Source organism: Pipra filicauda, unplaced genomic scaffold, assembly GCF_003945595.2.
Source record: "Pipra filicauda isolate LSUMZ 115617 unplaced genomic scaffold, ASM394559v2 scaffold137_size4652046_pilon, whole genome shotgun sequence".
In the NCBI taxonomy this organism is placed as follows: Eukaryota; Metazoa; Chordata; class Aves; order Passeriformes; family Pipridae; genus Pipra; species Pipra filicauda.
This window is the reverse complement of record NW_024103851.1, coordinates 3,902,045-3,921,564: the sequence shown is the minus strand read 5'-3', so window position 1 is coordinate 3,921,564 and position 19,520 is coordinate 3,902,045. Positions and strand designations below refer to the sequence as shown.

The 19,520-nt window shown below is 38.4% G+C and overlaps 1 protein-coding gene across 3 annotated transcripts in view; it reads left to right on the top strand.

Moving 5' to 3' along the window:
- The window catches only part of SUGCT (succinyl-CoA:glutarate-CoA transferase), a 316,900-nt gene that overhangs the window by 259,960 nt on the left and 37,420 nt on the right, over positions 1–19,520 (top strand). For all 3 annotated transcript variants that reach the window (XM_027712013.2, XM_027712011.2, XM_039378409.1), the window contains one exon: positions 1,326–1,389. In XM_027712013.2, the coding sequence (XP_027567814.1) occupies positions 1,326–1,389 (64 nt within the window). The remainder of the gene's footprint in view (positions 1–1,325; positions 1,390–19,520) is intronic.

Genomic DNA, 19,520 nt, shown 5'->3' with positions numbered 1-19,520 from the left:
TGACCTGGAAAGAATGGTTAAGGGAATTAGTTTTGTTTAGTCTAGAAAAGAGCAGACCGAGGGAGGATGTGATTACAATCTTTCAGTACATAAAAGAATGTTATAAAGATGCTAGTGATTGGCTTTCTGTGTCCACTTGGGGAAAAAACAAGAATAAAGATGTCCCATGCAAAGGTATTTAGATTATGTATTAGGAGAAAAAATTCTAATAATAAAAATAGAGAATGTGATGCACACTACATAAGAAAATGCTCATCTCATTAACTGGAAATTTTCAAGAATACTTAGACCAACACTTGTCATTAATAGGTAAGATTGATAGTGTTATTCATGGTGCAAGGTGAATAGGTAGATGTATTACATGATCTCTTAATAATCTTTGCCCATCTTTCATTTGCTGCAGCTAATGCATTTGGCAAGACAATCTAGATTTGTTATATTGGATATAAAAATAATTGCATATTCTGAGGCTTTCTATTTGTAGAAGATACTTCAATAATGAAATAAATATATATTTTTTAAGAATTCTGATTATGTGATTAAGGTAACACCATTACAAGGATAGCAGAATAACAGGTAAGGAAATTATACAACTTGATTATTGGCTTTGGATGCAGAAGTCTCTTAACAAGAGCAGTGAGTTTGCTAGTATGGATTTCTTTTTCCCTGTTACTTGAGTATCACATATTGTTTTTTGGTTGATGTTAATAACAAGGAGCTGAAAATTGCAATGAATGATCATCCCATACAGATATACACAGGGCTGAAGCATGGCACACCCACTCAAAAGAGCAGAAGAACCATCAACATTATTTTATCTTTCCTAAATCCTTGTAAAAGCTATTAAGACAACATTTCACAGTATGGTCCATCACGAGCTCAAAAGCAACTGAGTAACAGTGAAAAAATAAACTAGAGAATATAGGTTATGTGTAGGCCTTTATTACATATTATAGATTGAAATGAAATTGTGTGAAGGTTTTAATACTCAGTCTGTGTTGGTACCAGTTGCCTCTTGGTGGTTGAAAGTGTAACATGCTTGCAGATCAGTTTCTTATGTTTGATATCGGGTATAAGAACTTAAAGATATGTTAGAGATGTACAGTCTTACTGAAGCATTTATTTAGATGCATAAATAAAAAGTAGTGTCAAACATCGGGGCTTTCATTTTACAAATTAAGCAAACTACTTGAGTTGTAGCTCCCTGTATTTTCAGTTAGTCTATGAAAGAACATGATGATGTTTTTCTCTTTTTTTCCTCTCGAGTTTAGGAACTGGTTATATTTTTTATTACATGTATGTTTTGTTTTGTTTTGTTTTCCTAGGTACTGCACAATGGACTTGTGATGGAAATGAATCATCCAACAGCTGGGAGGATCGCTGTTCCAGGTTAGATGTTTAATCCTTTTTTTTCTAAATTAAACGCTACATGACATCCTGAGTGTTTCTGGAACTCAGTTGAGGACATGATGCATCTTCACATTTCAGTCAAATGGACAGAAGTTTATCCAGGCTGACATTTGTGCTCATAGTCATTCCGGTAGCAGAAAAATGGGTTAAAATGTGTGTTAGAATAGCTTCTGGTTTCCATCGGTCAGTTGTCATAAAACATGAACATAGATTTGATAGTATTTGCAAACTCCCACTGCTAGAAATATTACTGCTAAGTCATTTACATGAATATGTGAATTTCTTTTTGATTTAAGTATATTTTGAAGTTTATACAGGTTTCTTTTAGGGACATTTCTGTTGTAGAAAAAAAAGAAGACAAAAGAGGAAGGAAATTTATACTGAAGACTTAATGAAGATCAAGATGAAGTCTTAAATAGCTATTTTGTATTTCCAAAGAATACAGAAGTACTAAATTAGTCCCTCCTCTTTTAAGCTCTAAATGGATCAGGAGCTGGTGTAGCTTTCCTTCCATTAGAGTTAGCTATGGAATGATGTTAGATTCATCCAGAGCCATTATGAACATTCAGATCCTTGCAGTTGGCTCTGTTTTGACGATTGATCCTTGTCTGATAATCTGTTAGCTATTGGGTCAACTCTTCCTGCTGCTCTATGCTTTTCTCTCTCCCAGGCCACATTGAGAATTGTTTCTCTGTTCGTTCAAAGCACCATGTCATGTCTGTTTTTATAAGAACTTACATTTTGATTTTCTGTTCCAATTCTACCCTCTGACACAGCATCCAGTTGTCATCAATTTCAGTTGACTTGAGCACATGTAGTGTTATGCAGAATTTGACTCATAAAATTTATCTTAATTTGCACATCCTGGAATCACACTGAGATGCAGAAAGAATGATTTGAAAGAAACCAATCCCATATTAGATCATGTTTTCTGCATGAATAGAGGGGGTGTTTTTCTGCATCTATGTGTATGCTCCGTATTTGCTCTTTAACACAGTTTGCATTCTACATTCCAAGTCTCACTAGACTTGGATGTTCGGTTGATTGTATTAAAAATTCTTCTAATTTAGATGCACATATCTGGAAATAGTAATCCCTTTTTTAATTTTCTTACAGAAAGGCAATCCTGGTTTATTTATCCAAAATTAAAAGACAAATAAGAGATTTTGATTTAATTATTTTTAAAGAAATAGACAGAAAAGCCTTGCAGATGGCAGAGGAAGTGTGTAAGGTTTTCATGTTGCATACAGTGTATAATCTATCTTAGAGAAAGCAAATACTCCTCAAGGGGATAGGTTAAACTGCAAGAAGAGGAAAGAGATGAAAGGAATGTTCTAATGTCTGTCAGCAGCGATAGAAAGTATTGGCAAGAAAGTGAGTTTTTACATAGGTAAGCCATAGTACTTCCCAAATCCTTAGTTATTTTTTATTTTATTAAACTAGTGACACTGCACTAAACTAAAATAAATCATCTTAATCTCTAATGGTTTGCCATTTAGATGGACTTCTATGAAGAGTTTCTTGTATTGAAGCAGATGGCTGAAATGATTATTGGATATTTGAGCAGGAAGAGTAAAATTCCTTCCCTTCCTAGCATGGGAGGATAAGGAGGGGAGAGACAGGGGAAGGAAGGGTGAAGAACACTCAGTGTGAGTAGAATGGACCTATTGATATCACTGGAAAGACAGTGCATTGCTCTGTCCCAAAATTAAAGTGCATAGGTGGGTTTGACCGCTGTTGATGGTAGGTAATGGAAGTATCCTGGATTTATTCTGCTCAATGATGTACCTGAAGAGCACAGGGAAGAGTGTGCAGAGGCGGCCTCCAGTAGATAAGCTTCTTCTCAATGACTATTTAAAATAGTGGTTTTTTACAATGCGATTATATTTTAATATCTTGTAATTGGTAGAGAACAGCTTTAGTAAGCTCTCAGTTTCTGCCTCAGGTTTGCTTATTAAGGAAAATTAATATATTAAGTTGAATGTTGAAACTGAATAGGCTAAAAATGTCTGTCCTTAAAGAGACTGGGGAGACTCTGATCCCAAAATAAAAATAGGTTACTGTTATTTCTTAACCATATAAGTCAGATTTTAATGTGTCTTTTAGTAATTGAATTGAACATCACACTTGAGGTTCTTAACAGAGGTCAGACTTGTGCTGCCAAGTAAAGCTTTGAGTGCAGTGACATGCACTTATTCAGTGATAGCATGCTGGCAGGTTTCAGCTCTAGCATGCATCTAGCATGTTGATTTGCAGTAGTCCTTCTCCAGGCATGGCTCCAGTTGAAGAGTTCATTCAAATCTGTGTGTGAATTCTCCATTGTAGATCTTGCAGCTTGAAATTATGAGGGATTTTGCCATTAACTTTAACGTAGGCTACATTTTTAAGGTTGGACTTGGTAATTCATGCTTCTCCTTTGCTTAAATATCTTTTGATATGGTTATTGAATTTGGTTCTTCCCTCACCTAGTGTATGTTTTCCCCCTTGCAGTTTTTAAGATTCCCAGCCTGAGGTTATACTGTGTGCTGATAAGTTTATCATCGGATAGTGGTGAAACAGGAATGGGAGAAGTTGAATTACAAAAACCATATTTCTACTAATTTTTCTTTTCAAAATGTATATTTATGGTAGGAGAGAAAGAGACCTTGCATTTTGATATCTCTTGTTTCAAGTATTCATGAAAAATGTCTATGCACATATACACTGCTGCTACTAGTATCAAGATATCTTAGATTCAAGAATGGATGTGAAAAAGGAAGTTCATTGTATCTGACTAAGAGTGACTGTATAAAAGATTGTGAGAACATTTTGAAGAAAAATGTAGTTCTGTTGCAGTTCAGTGATTAGGATAATGTTTCACATATATAATTCAGTATATTCATTCCATGAAGTTATTCTAGAACTGACTTATATACATATACTTGACATATCATATGGAATGTGCAACACTGTGAGAGGGCCTTGCTTGAGTCATTCTTCCCAGGACTGGTTCATCTGATTGCAGGGCTGAACTAATGAATCTCCTCTGTCTCTATATCTGAAGTCAGCTTAATCATCTGCCAAATATGATCGAGAGCTGGAGCACCTCAGCTGAAAAGGCTGGAGGAAGGTCAGGAGCTGGTACAGACTGTGGTAAAGGCAGCCTCAGCAGCCCTCCAGTACCTACAGGAAGGTTATCAACACAATAACTTCTTCACAGCAGTGTGTGGTGGGCAGATGAGAGATGAGAGATTCAGCCTGTATATCAGGAAAATCTTTTTCATCATGACAACAGCCAGGCAGTGGAGGAGGTTGCCTGAAGAGATTGTGCATGCTCTGTTCTTAGACGTTTCTAAGCTACTGCTATATAAAGCCAGGGACAACCTCTCTGACCTCAGACATGACTCTGACCTGACCCAAGCAAGAGCTTGGACTGGAGACCTCCCCAAGTCCTTTCCAATTTGGATTATGTTCTTACTCTGATTAAATGTAGTATGTCTTCCTCAGTTCTGTTGTGCTTAGCCCTTTCCATAGAGGTCTGAAGGAAAAATTATATAGTTTAGTCAAATGGGGAATGTAGAGCACAGAAAGTACTTTTGAGGGTAAAAAAATTATAGGGGAAAGATGTTTTATGCAGTGCCAGATTGCAGATGATGCTGGATGGCACAGAGACAGTACAGTTAACTGAAGGGACAACATTTCAAGAAGGTTTAGCATCTGGGTTAGTCTGGAACTACTTTGTCAAAAAGTAATGGACTTTTACAAAGTGTGGTAGCATGTGAATTTCTGGAAGCCACTGAATATTCTGAGTGGCAGTATGGAGCATGATGGGTACCAACCCATACTGATTATGTAGAAAAAACTAATGGATACAATGCAATCTTTTCCAAACCTTTTCAATTACCATCTATTTATGGTTTAGGAAACTCAGATAATAATATTCCCAACTTCTGCATTATCTAGTTTCTAATGCTGGCTTTTAAAGGCTGCCAATTTTTGTTTAAAGCCAAAACAGTTTGCAATTTGATTTTTTTTTAAATGAAAAAACCACAATGATTTCAGCTGTCCCTAACAAACTAACCTTTGTAGAATTTATTAACTAGCAGGAACCTCTGTGAACTAGACCTCATTTCTGACCCCTTCTAAGCCATAGAGAACTGGGGATTTGGATATAAGCCTACACTTCGGAATCATCTCTGATCAAACAGGAAACAATATAACTGTAGAAATAGTGTGAAACACCTCTTCCAGACAAAACAACTATTCTTAGTTGTGATAATGTTTATATTGTATGTTCTCCTCATCCCCATTTCCTGAGTTGATAAACACCATCCTTTGGCCCATGATCTGCATCAAGGATGACTTTACTGCTCAGAAAGGCCAATTTCTTACCTGGTTTGTGATTTCCTTCTGTGTTCTTGAGATAACGTGTTTGGGGGACTGCTCCAAGCTCAGTTAAGAAAAGCAGTACAGGATTCCTACTTGACATAGATTTCTTGGACTGAATTCAGGCAACTTATATTAATTAATCAACCTACTCAGGAGAAATGTCCCTTTTTCCAGTCTTCTCCTGTCACTGTGCATTACAAATATACTACTGAAACAGGAAAGACATTTTTTTCCAGAGGTAGGCTTTTCCTGTTGTATGATTCATTAAATGGTGTCGTGGATCCATGGAGATTAATTTTCATCAATCTCTTATAAGAATGGTTTTAAGAATAAGATGAAGAGGCAAGTAATCTAATAGGACTTCCTTACTGTGCCACAGATTTCTTCCTTAACCTTGGACAAATCACTCTCTGTGTCTCACCTTACTAATTGTTTGCAGTTTTTCAGATCTGGGTTTGTAGTTGAAAAATACTTTGATTGCTAAGGGAAGGAATTTGCTGGGAAAACTCCATGTGTTATTTTAAATATGTATTTCTATTTATTATGTATGCATTTGTACTTACTTTCTTCATATATGGGAAAGATCAGTTATAGAAATAACACTGGGATATCTATGTGTTTGATCAGTACATTTCAATACAGGGAGCAGATATGGCTGTTAGTGACACATGCTATCTTTTTTTGACCATTTAATGTAAGCATAGTGGGGGCAGCTTCAGTAGGACTAGATGTATGGCAGAGAAGAGTGACTTCCACATGGGGGAGGTTTGCAGGAAATTAAGGAAGTCTGCACTCCAATCCATTGTTTCCTGCAGCTAGGAGATCCTACAATATAGAAACAACAACATAAAAAATCCCAACCTTTTTGCAAGAACCTCTGCTTGAACTTCTGATCCTGTCTGCTTCTCATCAGGCATTTTTCTCATATGCGTGTGTGCTCGCCTGTGTGCATGCATGTGCTTAACTGATGTTGATTGAAAAATTTTAATTTCACTTCACTATTTATGGTACATTGGAGACAAACAGCTTCACCGGCATTACTGTTACCTCATTCACCTTTTTTAGTCATCAGGGCTGGCTATTTATGTCTTTTACATTCACAGAGCTGATTTCAATTTTGAGGAATTCGGGACCATTACAGGAACTCACCAGAAATGATGTATGACAGCTCACCTAGCTGTCCTCAAAACACTTTAAAACCCTTAATAAATATATAAACAGTATATTCCTACTGATTGCAAAAGCAGAAAAGAGATGGTGGGAATGGCAAACAATATGTTATAAGCTTCAGGATTATGTAGAAAAGGCTAGTGTATCTTTTTAATGAATAATATTTTAATTTGGAATTTCTTAAGATTTGTTTTAAAATAAAACATAAACAACAAACCTTTTAATATTTTTGCTCCTCTGTCATATGTTTCCAAAGTATTTCTTTATATTTTAGAACTTGCTATATCTCCTGAAATGGTCTTAATGCCACAGTTGATACTTTTAAAGTTAATATTTTTAGGAAGAAAAGCCAGCTGTCTCTTACCTAGATCTGGGACTTCAGTTGTTGGAGGAATTAAGAAATAGCAGAAGTCTTTTCCATCAGTCTCATAGTGACTGAGTAGCAGTACTGACAGGGACCAACAGTGTTGTGTGTCACTCAGGCAATGGCTCTCTGGGACTGGTGTTCAGGGCCTCTGTGCTGGACTCTTCTCTTGTCAGACCCTAGGTTTCTCTGTCTGTCTTTAAGCTATGGCAGTCAAAGTTGTTTTTCTCTCCAGGACCTGACACTGCCATATCAGGAGGAGAGATAAAAATTTTTCAGGGGACAAGTGGAGACATTTTCCTGCTCTGTACATAATAAGTAAAATGGTGGTTGAAGTATTGCTGAATGTTGATCAGTAATTATACTTCTACTTACTGGAGAATATTTTCTTTATATTTTCTTCCATGTGTCCCAAGCTATATTTGGATTTTCTTTAAACTAGACATAATTCTTATGGAAACTTAACAGTATCACCTTGCTGTTGCATAGGGGAGGGTGAAATAAAAGCTGAAGTATTAACTGAATAGCCAAATAAACTAATTAGTTTCCCACCAAGAGTGACAGTCCGAGAATTCGGCTAAAAAACAATGTTTTTTTTCTTTTTTGAATGTATTTGCCACTTCTTTCTTTGTAAGTAACAATAACTTAGAAAGTAGTTTCTTAACTCTCACTCCGTAACAAGCACAGCCAGGTGCTCACATAGTTCAGGGTGTGTGATTGTAAAGATATGTCTGCATGCCTCGGGTGTGTTGTAAAACAGCCAAATTACTTCAACACCCATAAATTGTTCATGTATCTTTATGATCTTTAATAATTATTGGATAAGAAAAGGAATCTACTGTCAGCTAAAAAGAGTTTGTTTTCATTAAATGTAAAAATATGTTTTAAACATTTAGACAATTTTACTTAATCCCTAGGATACTGAGTAGACTAATCCTCATTTGTGTTTCCGCCATATCGTCTTGGCCCAAGCCCTGCCTTCCCATGAATGGAAAGAATGATTGAACTTAACCTGTTTTCTCTGAACCTAGACTGAACAATTTTGTGGTCAGCAGTGGCCATTAGATCATGAGGTCTGCCTTTTCATGGCATTGACCATACAATTTCATCAAATAAAACTAGCTTGTCCATCCTAACACTGTATGCAGAAGGTTTAAATTACGACAGAACAGATGTAAACAAGTGTAATCCAAGGTCTGTGGAAACAGTAGGCATAAGGTCAAGACCTGATCACAAAAATCTTCCTGACACAGAGTCTGTTAACATACAGAACAGAGTCCACTAAGAAGACATAAAATCCCTGTTTCTTTGACCGTCTTAAACTGAACTGAACATAACAGAAAGTAGAAGCAGTTCACCAATATAAAAACCAGATAATTGTTCTGTTAAAGGGAATTGATGACTTAATGAATTTCAAAATTTGATGTGAGTTCAATGCTTTAAATTAAAGTTGTTTAGAGATTATGCCTGTGTCAGGACAATAGAAAATTTATTTTGATTTATGTGTAAGTGGAGTGTTCCTCATGGATTTTGAATGGGATGCAGAGATGAAGTGGGGCAGAAGCTTGCAGATTAGAACAAGCTTTTTAATATTCTTTGCAAGCTGTTTTAAGGTACATCACAAGGAACAGAAAATCAGGCCCATTTGTGAAGAGAGGAAGTACAATTTATAAACATGTGGGGCAAAAAAAATTTTAAAACTGATGATGCACAAATATCCAATTCCAGTTGTCCAATTTGCACATACTGAAAGCACAGCTGCATGCACACCTCTACTATATTCGAGCCCAGGAACACAGACATACTTATACAAGCTCATATAAATTCATAGCAATTTGATAGTGTTCTAAAGAAATCACAAGATTCTTGTGCTAAAAAATTAAGCTGCATTGCTTTGACTGTGAGATTTAGAATCCTACATGAGTAAATCTATGATGAAAACTGTCCTGTAATTTGAAACATTCTAGTTTTCACATTTGTTCATACATAGGGGTATAGAGAAGATAAAGAAGAGGCATAGATCTTTGTGTTGGTATTATTTACCTTTGGTACCTTCCTAAAAGGCTAGAATAAGGACTTGCACTGTAATTCCTGAAAGGGAATTTTTACTTCCTGACTACTCACAAATCAATGTCCCCACTGTATGATTTAGTAGTTGTTTTATCTCAGAACTGAATGCACAGTTTAATAGCTTACTTTTGTACTCCTCGTATTTGCTTGGATTTCCTGAGGAAAAAATATCGGAAAATGCTGATGTGTCCTTTTGCTTCTTGTAGGTTTAGGTACCATGCTCTAGCTTTCATTGTCTCTAAAAGTGTTGTGAGAATACATGGGTAAAGTGTAACTTTGACATAGATGCATGGCAATGTTAGATCGGAAGATACCACTTTAACCTATCCTTCAAGTGCTTCTGTAATACTGACACTGTAGAGAAAACTACCAGGGGAAAATGAGAGAAATTGGAGGATTAGCTCAGAATTTAAAAGAAAACCCTTAGTGTCTTCCTATGATACCATTCATCTTGTAAGAGTTATTATTCTGACTTATTTTAAGCCTTTCAAAATGTTATCTAGTGTGGCAATACCTTGGAATCTTCCTTCCAGTTGACTTTCAGAAAGCAAGCAGTACCATGTTTACTACTTTAATATGACTATTAGATTCTCACTGCTGGATGGTTCACCACTCAAAGCAGCATCATCCACCAACAACGTCCACGTGGCAATTTCTTACCATTTCCATGAATTTGCATTTATGTTTTACTTTTTTTTTTAAATGTTTGTTGTTTTCTTTTCTGTTAACTTAAATGTACTGTAAAATATCAAACCTCATATGTGCAAGACAAAATTTAAGCATTCCAATTCTTGGTACACTTTGTAATGTATTGAATGATAATTACACAGAGATATTAAGAGGATCCATTTGTAGAGGCTCTTTAAAAAGGCAAGAGGTAAGACTGAAAGCTCAATCACAGTTTAGGAAATTTCTGTCTTTTAGTGTTTAATGTCTTTACCAGAAGAGTAATTAGTAGCTCAAAATTTAGTTTTATATTTGAGTAGTGTAACCATTACCAACCCTGTACCTTGTAAAATGAAAGAAATCCCACTCCTGGTGACCAGGACATTTGAATCACCACTTTGGGAAGGAAGGACTGTGTATTGGTTTGCTCATCATACTGGGATGGTAGCTGATTTCAACTTCCTCGCTGCTTTTAGCTACTTAACTAGCAATACCTATGGCCCAAAGACACTGATCCAGGCAGGAATGTGATTATATTTAATTCAGAGGTTTTTTCTGCATGCAGATGTAATCGGTGTACAACTCACACAGCCTTTGAAAGACTTACAGCTTTTGATTATACATTGACTTCTTCCACAGGTCTCATATTTCTGTGTCTAGTCTTTCCTAAATACTGCAACTGTGAAATAGAATGACTGAGACATGCTGGTAGAGGAAACAACTTTGTCCTGAACTTTAAGATATAATGAATATAAAGTTCATTGACAAGTGGTCTTCTCCCACTGGTAACATTCAACCTACAATAAAACCCAAGCTGATTGAATGGATTGACATCTATGTAGCTGTAAGAGAGCTATATAATAGGAAAAAAGGCAAATTACTAAGACATGCACCAGAGTACCTAACACTCTCATGTGACCAATCACCATACAGGATATGACATAAATTATGTTTTTTAATGCTATTGCATCTATTGGCAAAAAAATGAGAAAATATATCCAATTAGTTTTTCTTTCCTTTATACTTTGATTTCATAGGCTAGAATGATGAATTTAAGCCATATATGTTGTGTATTGTGGTTATGTTATCTATATGATGATGAAATTTATTTTGTCTGTCTGAAAAAGTAGGTAAGTTTAAATTTATGTGCTTTTTAAATATTGTCTTTTCTAATCTTGTGTGTTAGATCTTATTTCCCCCATCTTGACCCAAGGTTTCTTTGGTATATTTTTTTTCAGTAATTTAATTTGGCCCAGACATCTATAATGTGGGCACATACGCTCTCTCTATATAAATATACAGTGTACTCTCTACTATGTTATATATATATTACTATGTTATATATATTACTATATATATATAGTAATATATATATATATTCCTATATATATACTAAAGGAGGTCCTGCACAACAGCATATGCTATGCCATTTACATTGTCCATTTGGATTAGGAGGAATTAAGTAGTTTAACATGAAAGTGTATTATCCCTTGAGAGTTGCTTCCTCTGTTATATAGACTAACATGGGCACGGGGTGAAGAACTGGCTGAAGGGCAGGGCTCAAAGGGTTGCAGTGAACAGGGCAGTATCTGTCAGGTGACCAGTTACCAGTGGAGGGCTCAATTCTAGAGCCAGTTCTGTTCAATCTTTCTATCAGTGATCTGGAGGATGCAGTTGAATGCACGGTTAGTAAGTTTGCTGATTATACTAAACTGGGAGGTGCTACTGACTCTCCCATGGGACAGGAGGCCTAGCTGTGCAGAGGGATCTGGATTGATTATTGCATTGGGCAATCAGCAGTGACATGAAACTGAACAAGACCAACCAAATGCCAAATTATGCACCTGGGATGGAGTAATTCCAGACACGAGTCTAAACTGGGAGAGGAGTGGCAGGAGAGCAGCCCTGCAGAGGAGTCCCTGGGAGTGCTGGTTGGCAGGAGGCTCAGCAGGAGTCAGCAGTGTGTGCCCTGACAGCCAAGGGGACAAACCACATCCTGGGGTGCATCAAACACAGCATCACCAGCCAGCCAAGAGAGGTGGTTGTCCCCCTGTACTTAGTGCTGGTGCAGTCTCACCTTGAGTAGCGTGTGCAGTTCTGGGCCCCATCATTTAAAAAGGGTGTGAAGGTACTTGAACGTGTCCCGAGAAGGGCACCAGAGCTGGGGAAGGGGCTGGAAGAAATGGACTACGAGGAGAGGCTGAGGACACAGAGTTTGTCTGGTTTGGAGAGGAGGAAGCTGCTCCTGCTCACTGGCCCCCCTTCCTGAGGAGGGGAAGTGGAGAGGAAGGTGCTGAGCTCTTCCCTCTGGTACTCAGTGCCAGAATGTGTGGGAATGGCTGAAATCTGCCTCTGTCAGGGGAAGTTCAGACTTGACATGAGGAAACTTTTCTTTACCCAAAAGGTAGTCAAACACTGGAACAGATCTCCTGGAGAGGTGGTTGATGCCCCGTGTCTGTCATTGTTTAAGAGATGTTTGGATAGTGCCCTTAAAGCCATGCTTTAACTTTTATCAGCTCTGAAGCGGTCAGGCAGTGGGACGAAATGATCACTGTAGATCCCTTCCAACTGAACTATATTCAATTCTATTCTGTTCCATTCCATTCTCTTCTTCCCGAAGCAGGATATGCTCCTCAACTGAGTGGTTGCAAACCCCTGGGAGCCCTGCTTGAGGCCTGCCCTGGGAGTCTAGAAAACTTCCTTTCCCGGGATGAGGGGCACAGGGGTCACCTTTGTGGTGCCTGAGCAGCGGTACCTGGCCAAAATAGCACAAAGTAGTCCTGGTGAAGGGCCATGTTCAGTGTTGCAGAGGAAAGCAAAAAATCCCTGGGGACACTTGCTGGTCCACCGCAAGGAAAAATAAAAGCCTTCTTCCCCTCAACTGCAGGGCGCAAGAGGCCATCTTCGTGGTGCATGCACAGCAGGCAGCAGCCCAGCCCAAAGGGACTTGAGGTCATGCTCAATGCCTACAGAGGAAGGCAAAAAAGCCCTCAGGATCAGTGCCAATCTGCCTCAGGAACAGGTTCCTTCCTGACCCCTGTGCTGGTCATTGGCTATTCCTTGAGAATGTGAGCAAGACCTGCCCCTTCCTCATCCCACAGGCTGGTCACACCTTTCAGGAGATGTCTAAGCCCTGTTCTTCCTGGAGTCATCTCAGGGGCTTTTGAGAGTGGTCAAATGCCCCCAGTGTGATCTATGCTGGGGGCAAAAATACTTCCTGTGCCTGACAGAGCACCAGTGGGTGCTACAAACCACTGGGGCCCCTGACAATATCTCTGCATCGCATTTCATACAGCTGCTGACTCAGGCTCCACAGGGGATGAGGATGGTAAACTCCATGCAGTGTTCCTCAAGGTGTTCCCTTGGTCTTGTCACTGCTATCCGGCTGAAAAAGCCTGACAGCCTCAGGCACCTCCAAGAGCTGGTGGATCATCTTATCTCCTGAGAGGCTTGCTCTCTGATGAAGATGACTCTCAAACCTGCTATTGCTGTCATAATCACCTTATCCTACTGAAACTAAGCTGCACAGCTCCTCTGTTAAATACAACCATTGGCTGTGCTTATACATGATACACAACACCCCTCAGCCACAGAGTAAAACTTTCAGAGTTAATTTGTCCCTTTAACCTTTCTAAGAGTTTTTTACCTACCTTGATTTGTGGGAAGATGTTCACATCTTAGCTAAAACCCTGTCAAATCTTCTTTGCCTTTAGCATTTAAGACTTGAAGTGCTGAAAGACTGAGGAGGTACTATTCTTTTGTACCTTGGTGCCAAAATTAGTATGTAACTTCAGACCATGTAAATAGGGGCATTTATACCATATACATTCATTTGGTTGTGATGATGCCAGAAATGAAAGACGGGGCTTTGGTTCCCTGAGCATGAACTCTGCAGGGATATAAAGAGCATGCATGATTTCCTCACCAATTCACAAAGGGCCATTTGCTACTACACAGTTTATGGTGAGATTGTTTTCTGGGAAAGAAGTCCCAAATGGTTTAGTGTTCTTTACCGTATTTTTCCTTGCACTTTTCCTCCTTCCAGTCGCCATTTTCTTCTGTAGGCTGTCCATGCCCATAAATCAGCTGCTTAGTCTTTTGCTGCATTCGTTCCAGATGGAATTTGTCTTTGAACCTGAAAAATGAGAAATGTACACAGTTGTACAGGTGAGCTCTTACCAGGATTTTGCACAATTCTTACCTTTCCTATGGAAATATCTTGCCTGACACACAAGAATGCATTTGCTTGTATTACATTTATGGCTTATAGGCATCCTGTGATCTATTTGTGCCTCCTGGAATATTTTCCTACTCTGATGGTTCCAAACTGGAGCAGAAACTCATGGCACTCCACCTGACATTGTGCTACTTATTTCTATCCTGCAGTTCTTCACAGAGTTGATGTAGGGGATGTCTCTTATGTCAGAGCCTCAGGTGGTGGTGAAGATGGAGGCTGTAGAGCTATACCATGAATAGAACTTCTGCCTCATGGGTGCCATGAAATCCAGAATATGATGTGGACAGGGAAACCTACATTTCTTGATGTTTTTCTGCAATCTAAATTCAGAAGATATGACCATGAACTTCCCTGTTTCCTACATTTGATGACAACAAAGCATGAAGGATGGAACTTGAGAGATGTGTTAATGAGGCTTCCACCCATCAGTAGTCTGCTGGAGTCCAGCTCCACACAGTCACAACCACCAGATCCAGCCCTCCACTAACCAGCTGAAGTGGTGAGGCAATTGGACTAGATGACCTCTACAGATCTCTTCCAACTCAACTATTCTCTTTCATTCTATTCTTCTATTCTATTCTATTCTATTCTATTCTATTCTATTCTATTCTATTCTATTCTATTCTATTCTATTCTATTCTATTCTATTCTATTCTAATTTTTAAAACATCTTAATTTACGTCTTCATTTTATCTTCTGTCCACCTGTCTGTCAACCCAGCTCCCTCCAAACTTACTTACTAGCAGGAAAGACCTTTTTATTTCATCAATTTAATTCTACCCTTCCAGTCTAGCATTAGTATTATGGATATATTCCATGGACCATATTAGATGGGCATCTGACAACAAGACGGCCTTTGTGAAGTTTCTGTTGTATATTGGCTCTCTGATGTACACTGGAAATGTCTCCCTGAGCTATGAAAGCATTAGTCCAGGGTTGTGCATAGAGACAAAATGGATTATTCTTTCCCTTACAGTCATAATGTGTCCAAGATCATCAGAGGTTAAGAAACTGGGTTTGTTTGGCAGATGTTTCTTGTTATTCTGCCAATTAAGTCAACAATAGGTATTCATAATCCTGGGGAGGCTTAGAAGTCATAGAAATTACAGGGCAGGCAGAACAGCTCATGCATAAATAGCTGAAAAAGAAAGCGATCTTTTGGGGATTCCCCCCCAACCCTTTTATTCTGCTTGTCCTAGGGGCTGTCATCAGTCAGTGACATTGTGCATTGGCTTCACCCCTTGTTTCTGGCCACAGCGTTCAAGGTCCTGAATGCCACAATCTGTGTCTTATTGTTTCAGGGGTGATATTCTTCTGCAGTTTGTCTTATGACAGCTTTCATAAATATTAAAATATTTTCCTCAGCCAGCAACTAGTTTAAAATAAGTTGTTGGAATACTTGTATTCTTAAGAGAGAATGGGCAGCTACCATGGAATAAAGATAGCAGTTGTTGTGAGGCAGCATGTGGTGTAGTGCAGTCATCTGTTACTTTACCAGTATAGAGAACCTCATTAGATTTTTACATTCTGGACGCCTTGAGTTTATCCTTGTTGAGCAAGACGTGGAGCTGGGAGAGAGAAACATTGATCTTAAGATGAAAAAGAGATTTGGAGAAGTCACCAAAGAGCTGGTTGTGTGCTTGTGGCTGGGATGCTAATGGCAATTGAAAGATCTCTGCAGGTAATTCTCTCAATAAAGTACCACTGGACTTTAAAAATGTGTGGCCCTTTTGTTTTATTACCCCTTATGCAGTAAAGAACAGTGTGATACAGCAGTCAGTTGGGCGAGACTGACAGCAAGAATAAAGCTTTACTGAAAGACAAAGCAAGAGCTTTAAACAGAAAAAAGAAGCAGCCATGAGGCAACGAACATCTACGAGATAACTTCACTAAACAAGCTGAATTCCCATACACAAAATCCTTACTCAAGCATAACAGAACTAATATATAGTGAATAAAGCATTGACTGGGGAGTGTAAAGATGAGAAGAGTATAATAAAACATTTCTACTATCACTTCTGGTGAAAAAGAGAATTGAATAAGACACTGTTGGTACTAATAATACCTAAAACATTGTAGCAGCTGATAAAAGTATTTGATATACCGTGAGCCTAGAAGGCATGTGACTGTGTTTTTATCTGAACCCAAGAAACAGAAGGGGGAATATATGCCTCCTTCACAGTCACATACTCTGGCATCCACATGTACTTTTAGAGATATAAAAGATTACTTAATGAGACACAGAAACGTATATGTGACAAATGATTCCAGCATACAGGAGATGCTGTGGAAAAAACAGAAATTTCTTCAAATGGCAAGGGCAGCTGAACTGTCTAGCAAAAAGATCAAAACAGTCTTACTAGTGCAGAACAAGTTCACAGGGTCAAACTAAAGGAAATTGGGAAGCAGGACAGAGACAGACTGGCCAGGAATGCAAGCGTCGTGTTGCAGGGTATATACTGAGTGAAACAATACAGCAGACAGTAAAAAAACTGTCTTGTTCCCAGCAAAAATATGTAAAAAGCTGAGAGCATAGCATGACTTTCTGCCTAGTATGTTGCAGCTCAGAAAATATAGAAAGTGGTAATAGAGGACATAGAGATTACAGTTCAAAAAAATGTCTTCCAGCTGTCTTGCACAGGGCCAGATAAATTAATTGCACGGAAGGATGCAGAAGAAGGGTGCTGGCTATTCAGTTCATTTTCAGAACTGTTCTGTCAGTTGACTCCAGCTGGATGATGAAACCATCAGCAGACTAATCCTACCAATCTGATTAGGAGCAACTTTAATCCGGAGAATTAGAATCAGGTATCCATGATGCAGATATTTGAAGTCAAAGAGCAAATGCAGCCTGTGGACAAGAAACCGGAAAATCAAGAGGTGTTACATATGCAAGGCAATTATTTCCTGAGCGTGATAGAGGAGAGAGAGTGTTCTCTGTGTGCTTTCTCCTTTTCAGAAAATATAAGATCATATTTCAAAGAACCAGACACACAAAAATCAAGTGGAAGTCAGAAATAAGCCCAAATAGAGTGAGATGACTAAAATTCATAATGGCAGAGTAATAACAAAAAGTTGATAACGCTACAAGAAATGACATTATTATATCTCTTGAAACTGAATTTGAGAGAGTGACTCAGATGCCTAATTAATGCTGAGGAAAATTTGGAGTAAACTGAGGATCTTCATTTAGCAAAACCTCTAAGTGTGTCATTGTGTGTATGTATATCAGCACTAATAGACAATAGACTGTATAATCTATCATCTGTTTAACATCACTGTTTGTGAGGCTGACTGAGTCTTACCACGTTGTGACAAGAGCCATGTGACAGCACTGACTACACCTTTTGGAAGATAATTGCCTGTTTTAAATGCTTTTGACCTGCACCCAACATCTTAGGTGTTGCAATGTAAATTGAAGCTGGGAAGGATTCCCAGACATGTGGCTTGAAGCTGATGACAGAGCTATTAAAAATTAATGATCTGACAAAAGAGACAGTCAATGTCACTATGTAATAAACAAAACATGAAGTTGAATATAGACATGTAGAACTTGAGAAAAACTGTGTTATCTCTGTTAGTTGTCATCTGGGGAGATGTCAGCAAGACCCTGGAAAAGTCAGCGCAATTAGGAAAATACTCAAAATGAAAGCAGTCCAATTGTTATTAGCCATAGCGATTCTTTTTCTGGAATTATCAGAGATCTTTAAAACAGTGAGGAAAATCAGAGGGCAGATACTGCTCCTAAGACTCTGTAGGGTGGCTAAAGCAAAATTATTTGGTTTGAAGGAGGTTAGGAGTAGTGCTAATGCACACCAAGCAGCCCAGAACAGAACATTTACTTAAAAGCAGGAAATAAATAGGAAACACTGAGCCATGCTTTCTGAAATGCAATTCTTTCGATTCACTTTTCAGCACTAGTCCAAAATCCACTAGAAAGTACCTGGCAAAACTCTAGGTTTGTACTCAGGTTTGTTTCTTCATAAAACTTTGGCAGTATGATATTAAAATAAGGCACTTCCCAATAAAATCACCGCCTATGGTAGATGCACTCAACAGGACGTGTCTTCCAGAATACAATAGACATGATTTTATGGAACAAAAACTGCATCTCCAATGGTAGGCTTCATGCAATCCCCTGAAGAGCAGACAGTAAATCAGCTTTTTTACCAACCATGGCAATCTGAAGGAACAGTTATCACAGGAAGTTACCCCTATGAACTGTACATACAAAATAGATTTTTTTTGAAGGAGACCTAACAGCAATCCTAGAAGGCTTAGAGGGTGCTACAGTGTGCCTGAAATATACTATAGATCAGACCTACTGATACAGGTCTTCATGAAATGAGACAAGCAGTTTGTCAAACAAGCATCAGTGCCAAAGTGGGAACAAAGAAATAGCAATCTGAGGTGCTCAGTCTTGTGACTGATCACAGGAGGCTGTACAGCTTCATGAAATATCAGCCCTGTTAGAAATCCAAACAAGAAAAGACAAAACAAAACAAACAAACATCCCCCCCCCCCAAAAAGACCCTCAACCTTTTCTAATGGTTAGACAAGCTTTGTGCTGCAGCTGTTATAAGGCTTGTTGGAAGACATGTGAACAAAGACTGTAACAGGAGCTAAGGCATATCTGAAAGCATATTTTGCAAGGTCTGGAGAACCAGACTGTCTGAAAACTAAGGGTGCCTGGCAACAGATTTCTAAAAACTTAGCACAGAATAGGTCACATTAGCCTGGATGCTCAAAGAGCAACAGGAGAGTTAATTTAGCAATGAAGAGTTTGTTAATAAGAACAGTACTGGTGAGTAGTCCTCACTTTGCATTTTTCGACTTTCACATTACAGCATCTCTTCCCCTTCCCTCTATTGTCTCCCTTTATAATTTTTTACCTTGACACAGCTAAACTAAGTCTACAGTGCCAAAGAGAAACAATAGACAGTGCAATGAATTAGTGAAAATCAATGATTTGATACCATTGTATAGATGAACAGGTCTGCCTCAACCGTCAAAAAATCCACTTGCAGCAATAACAGAAACTACAGGCTGAAGTTAGTAGCAGAGGGAAATCTGAAGATAGTACCCACACCAAATCAAAATCAAAGTAAATGAACAATATAAAGGAAAAAAATAAAAAAGAAGTTAGTGTAATCTTGATGCCAACAGAAGCTCAAAGTCTCATTTCTTTCAAAAGTTGTCATAGCTTGCTTGAAGGAAAAGTAAAATAAAAATACA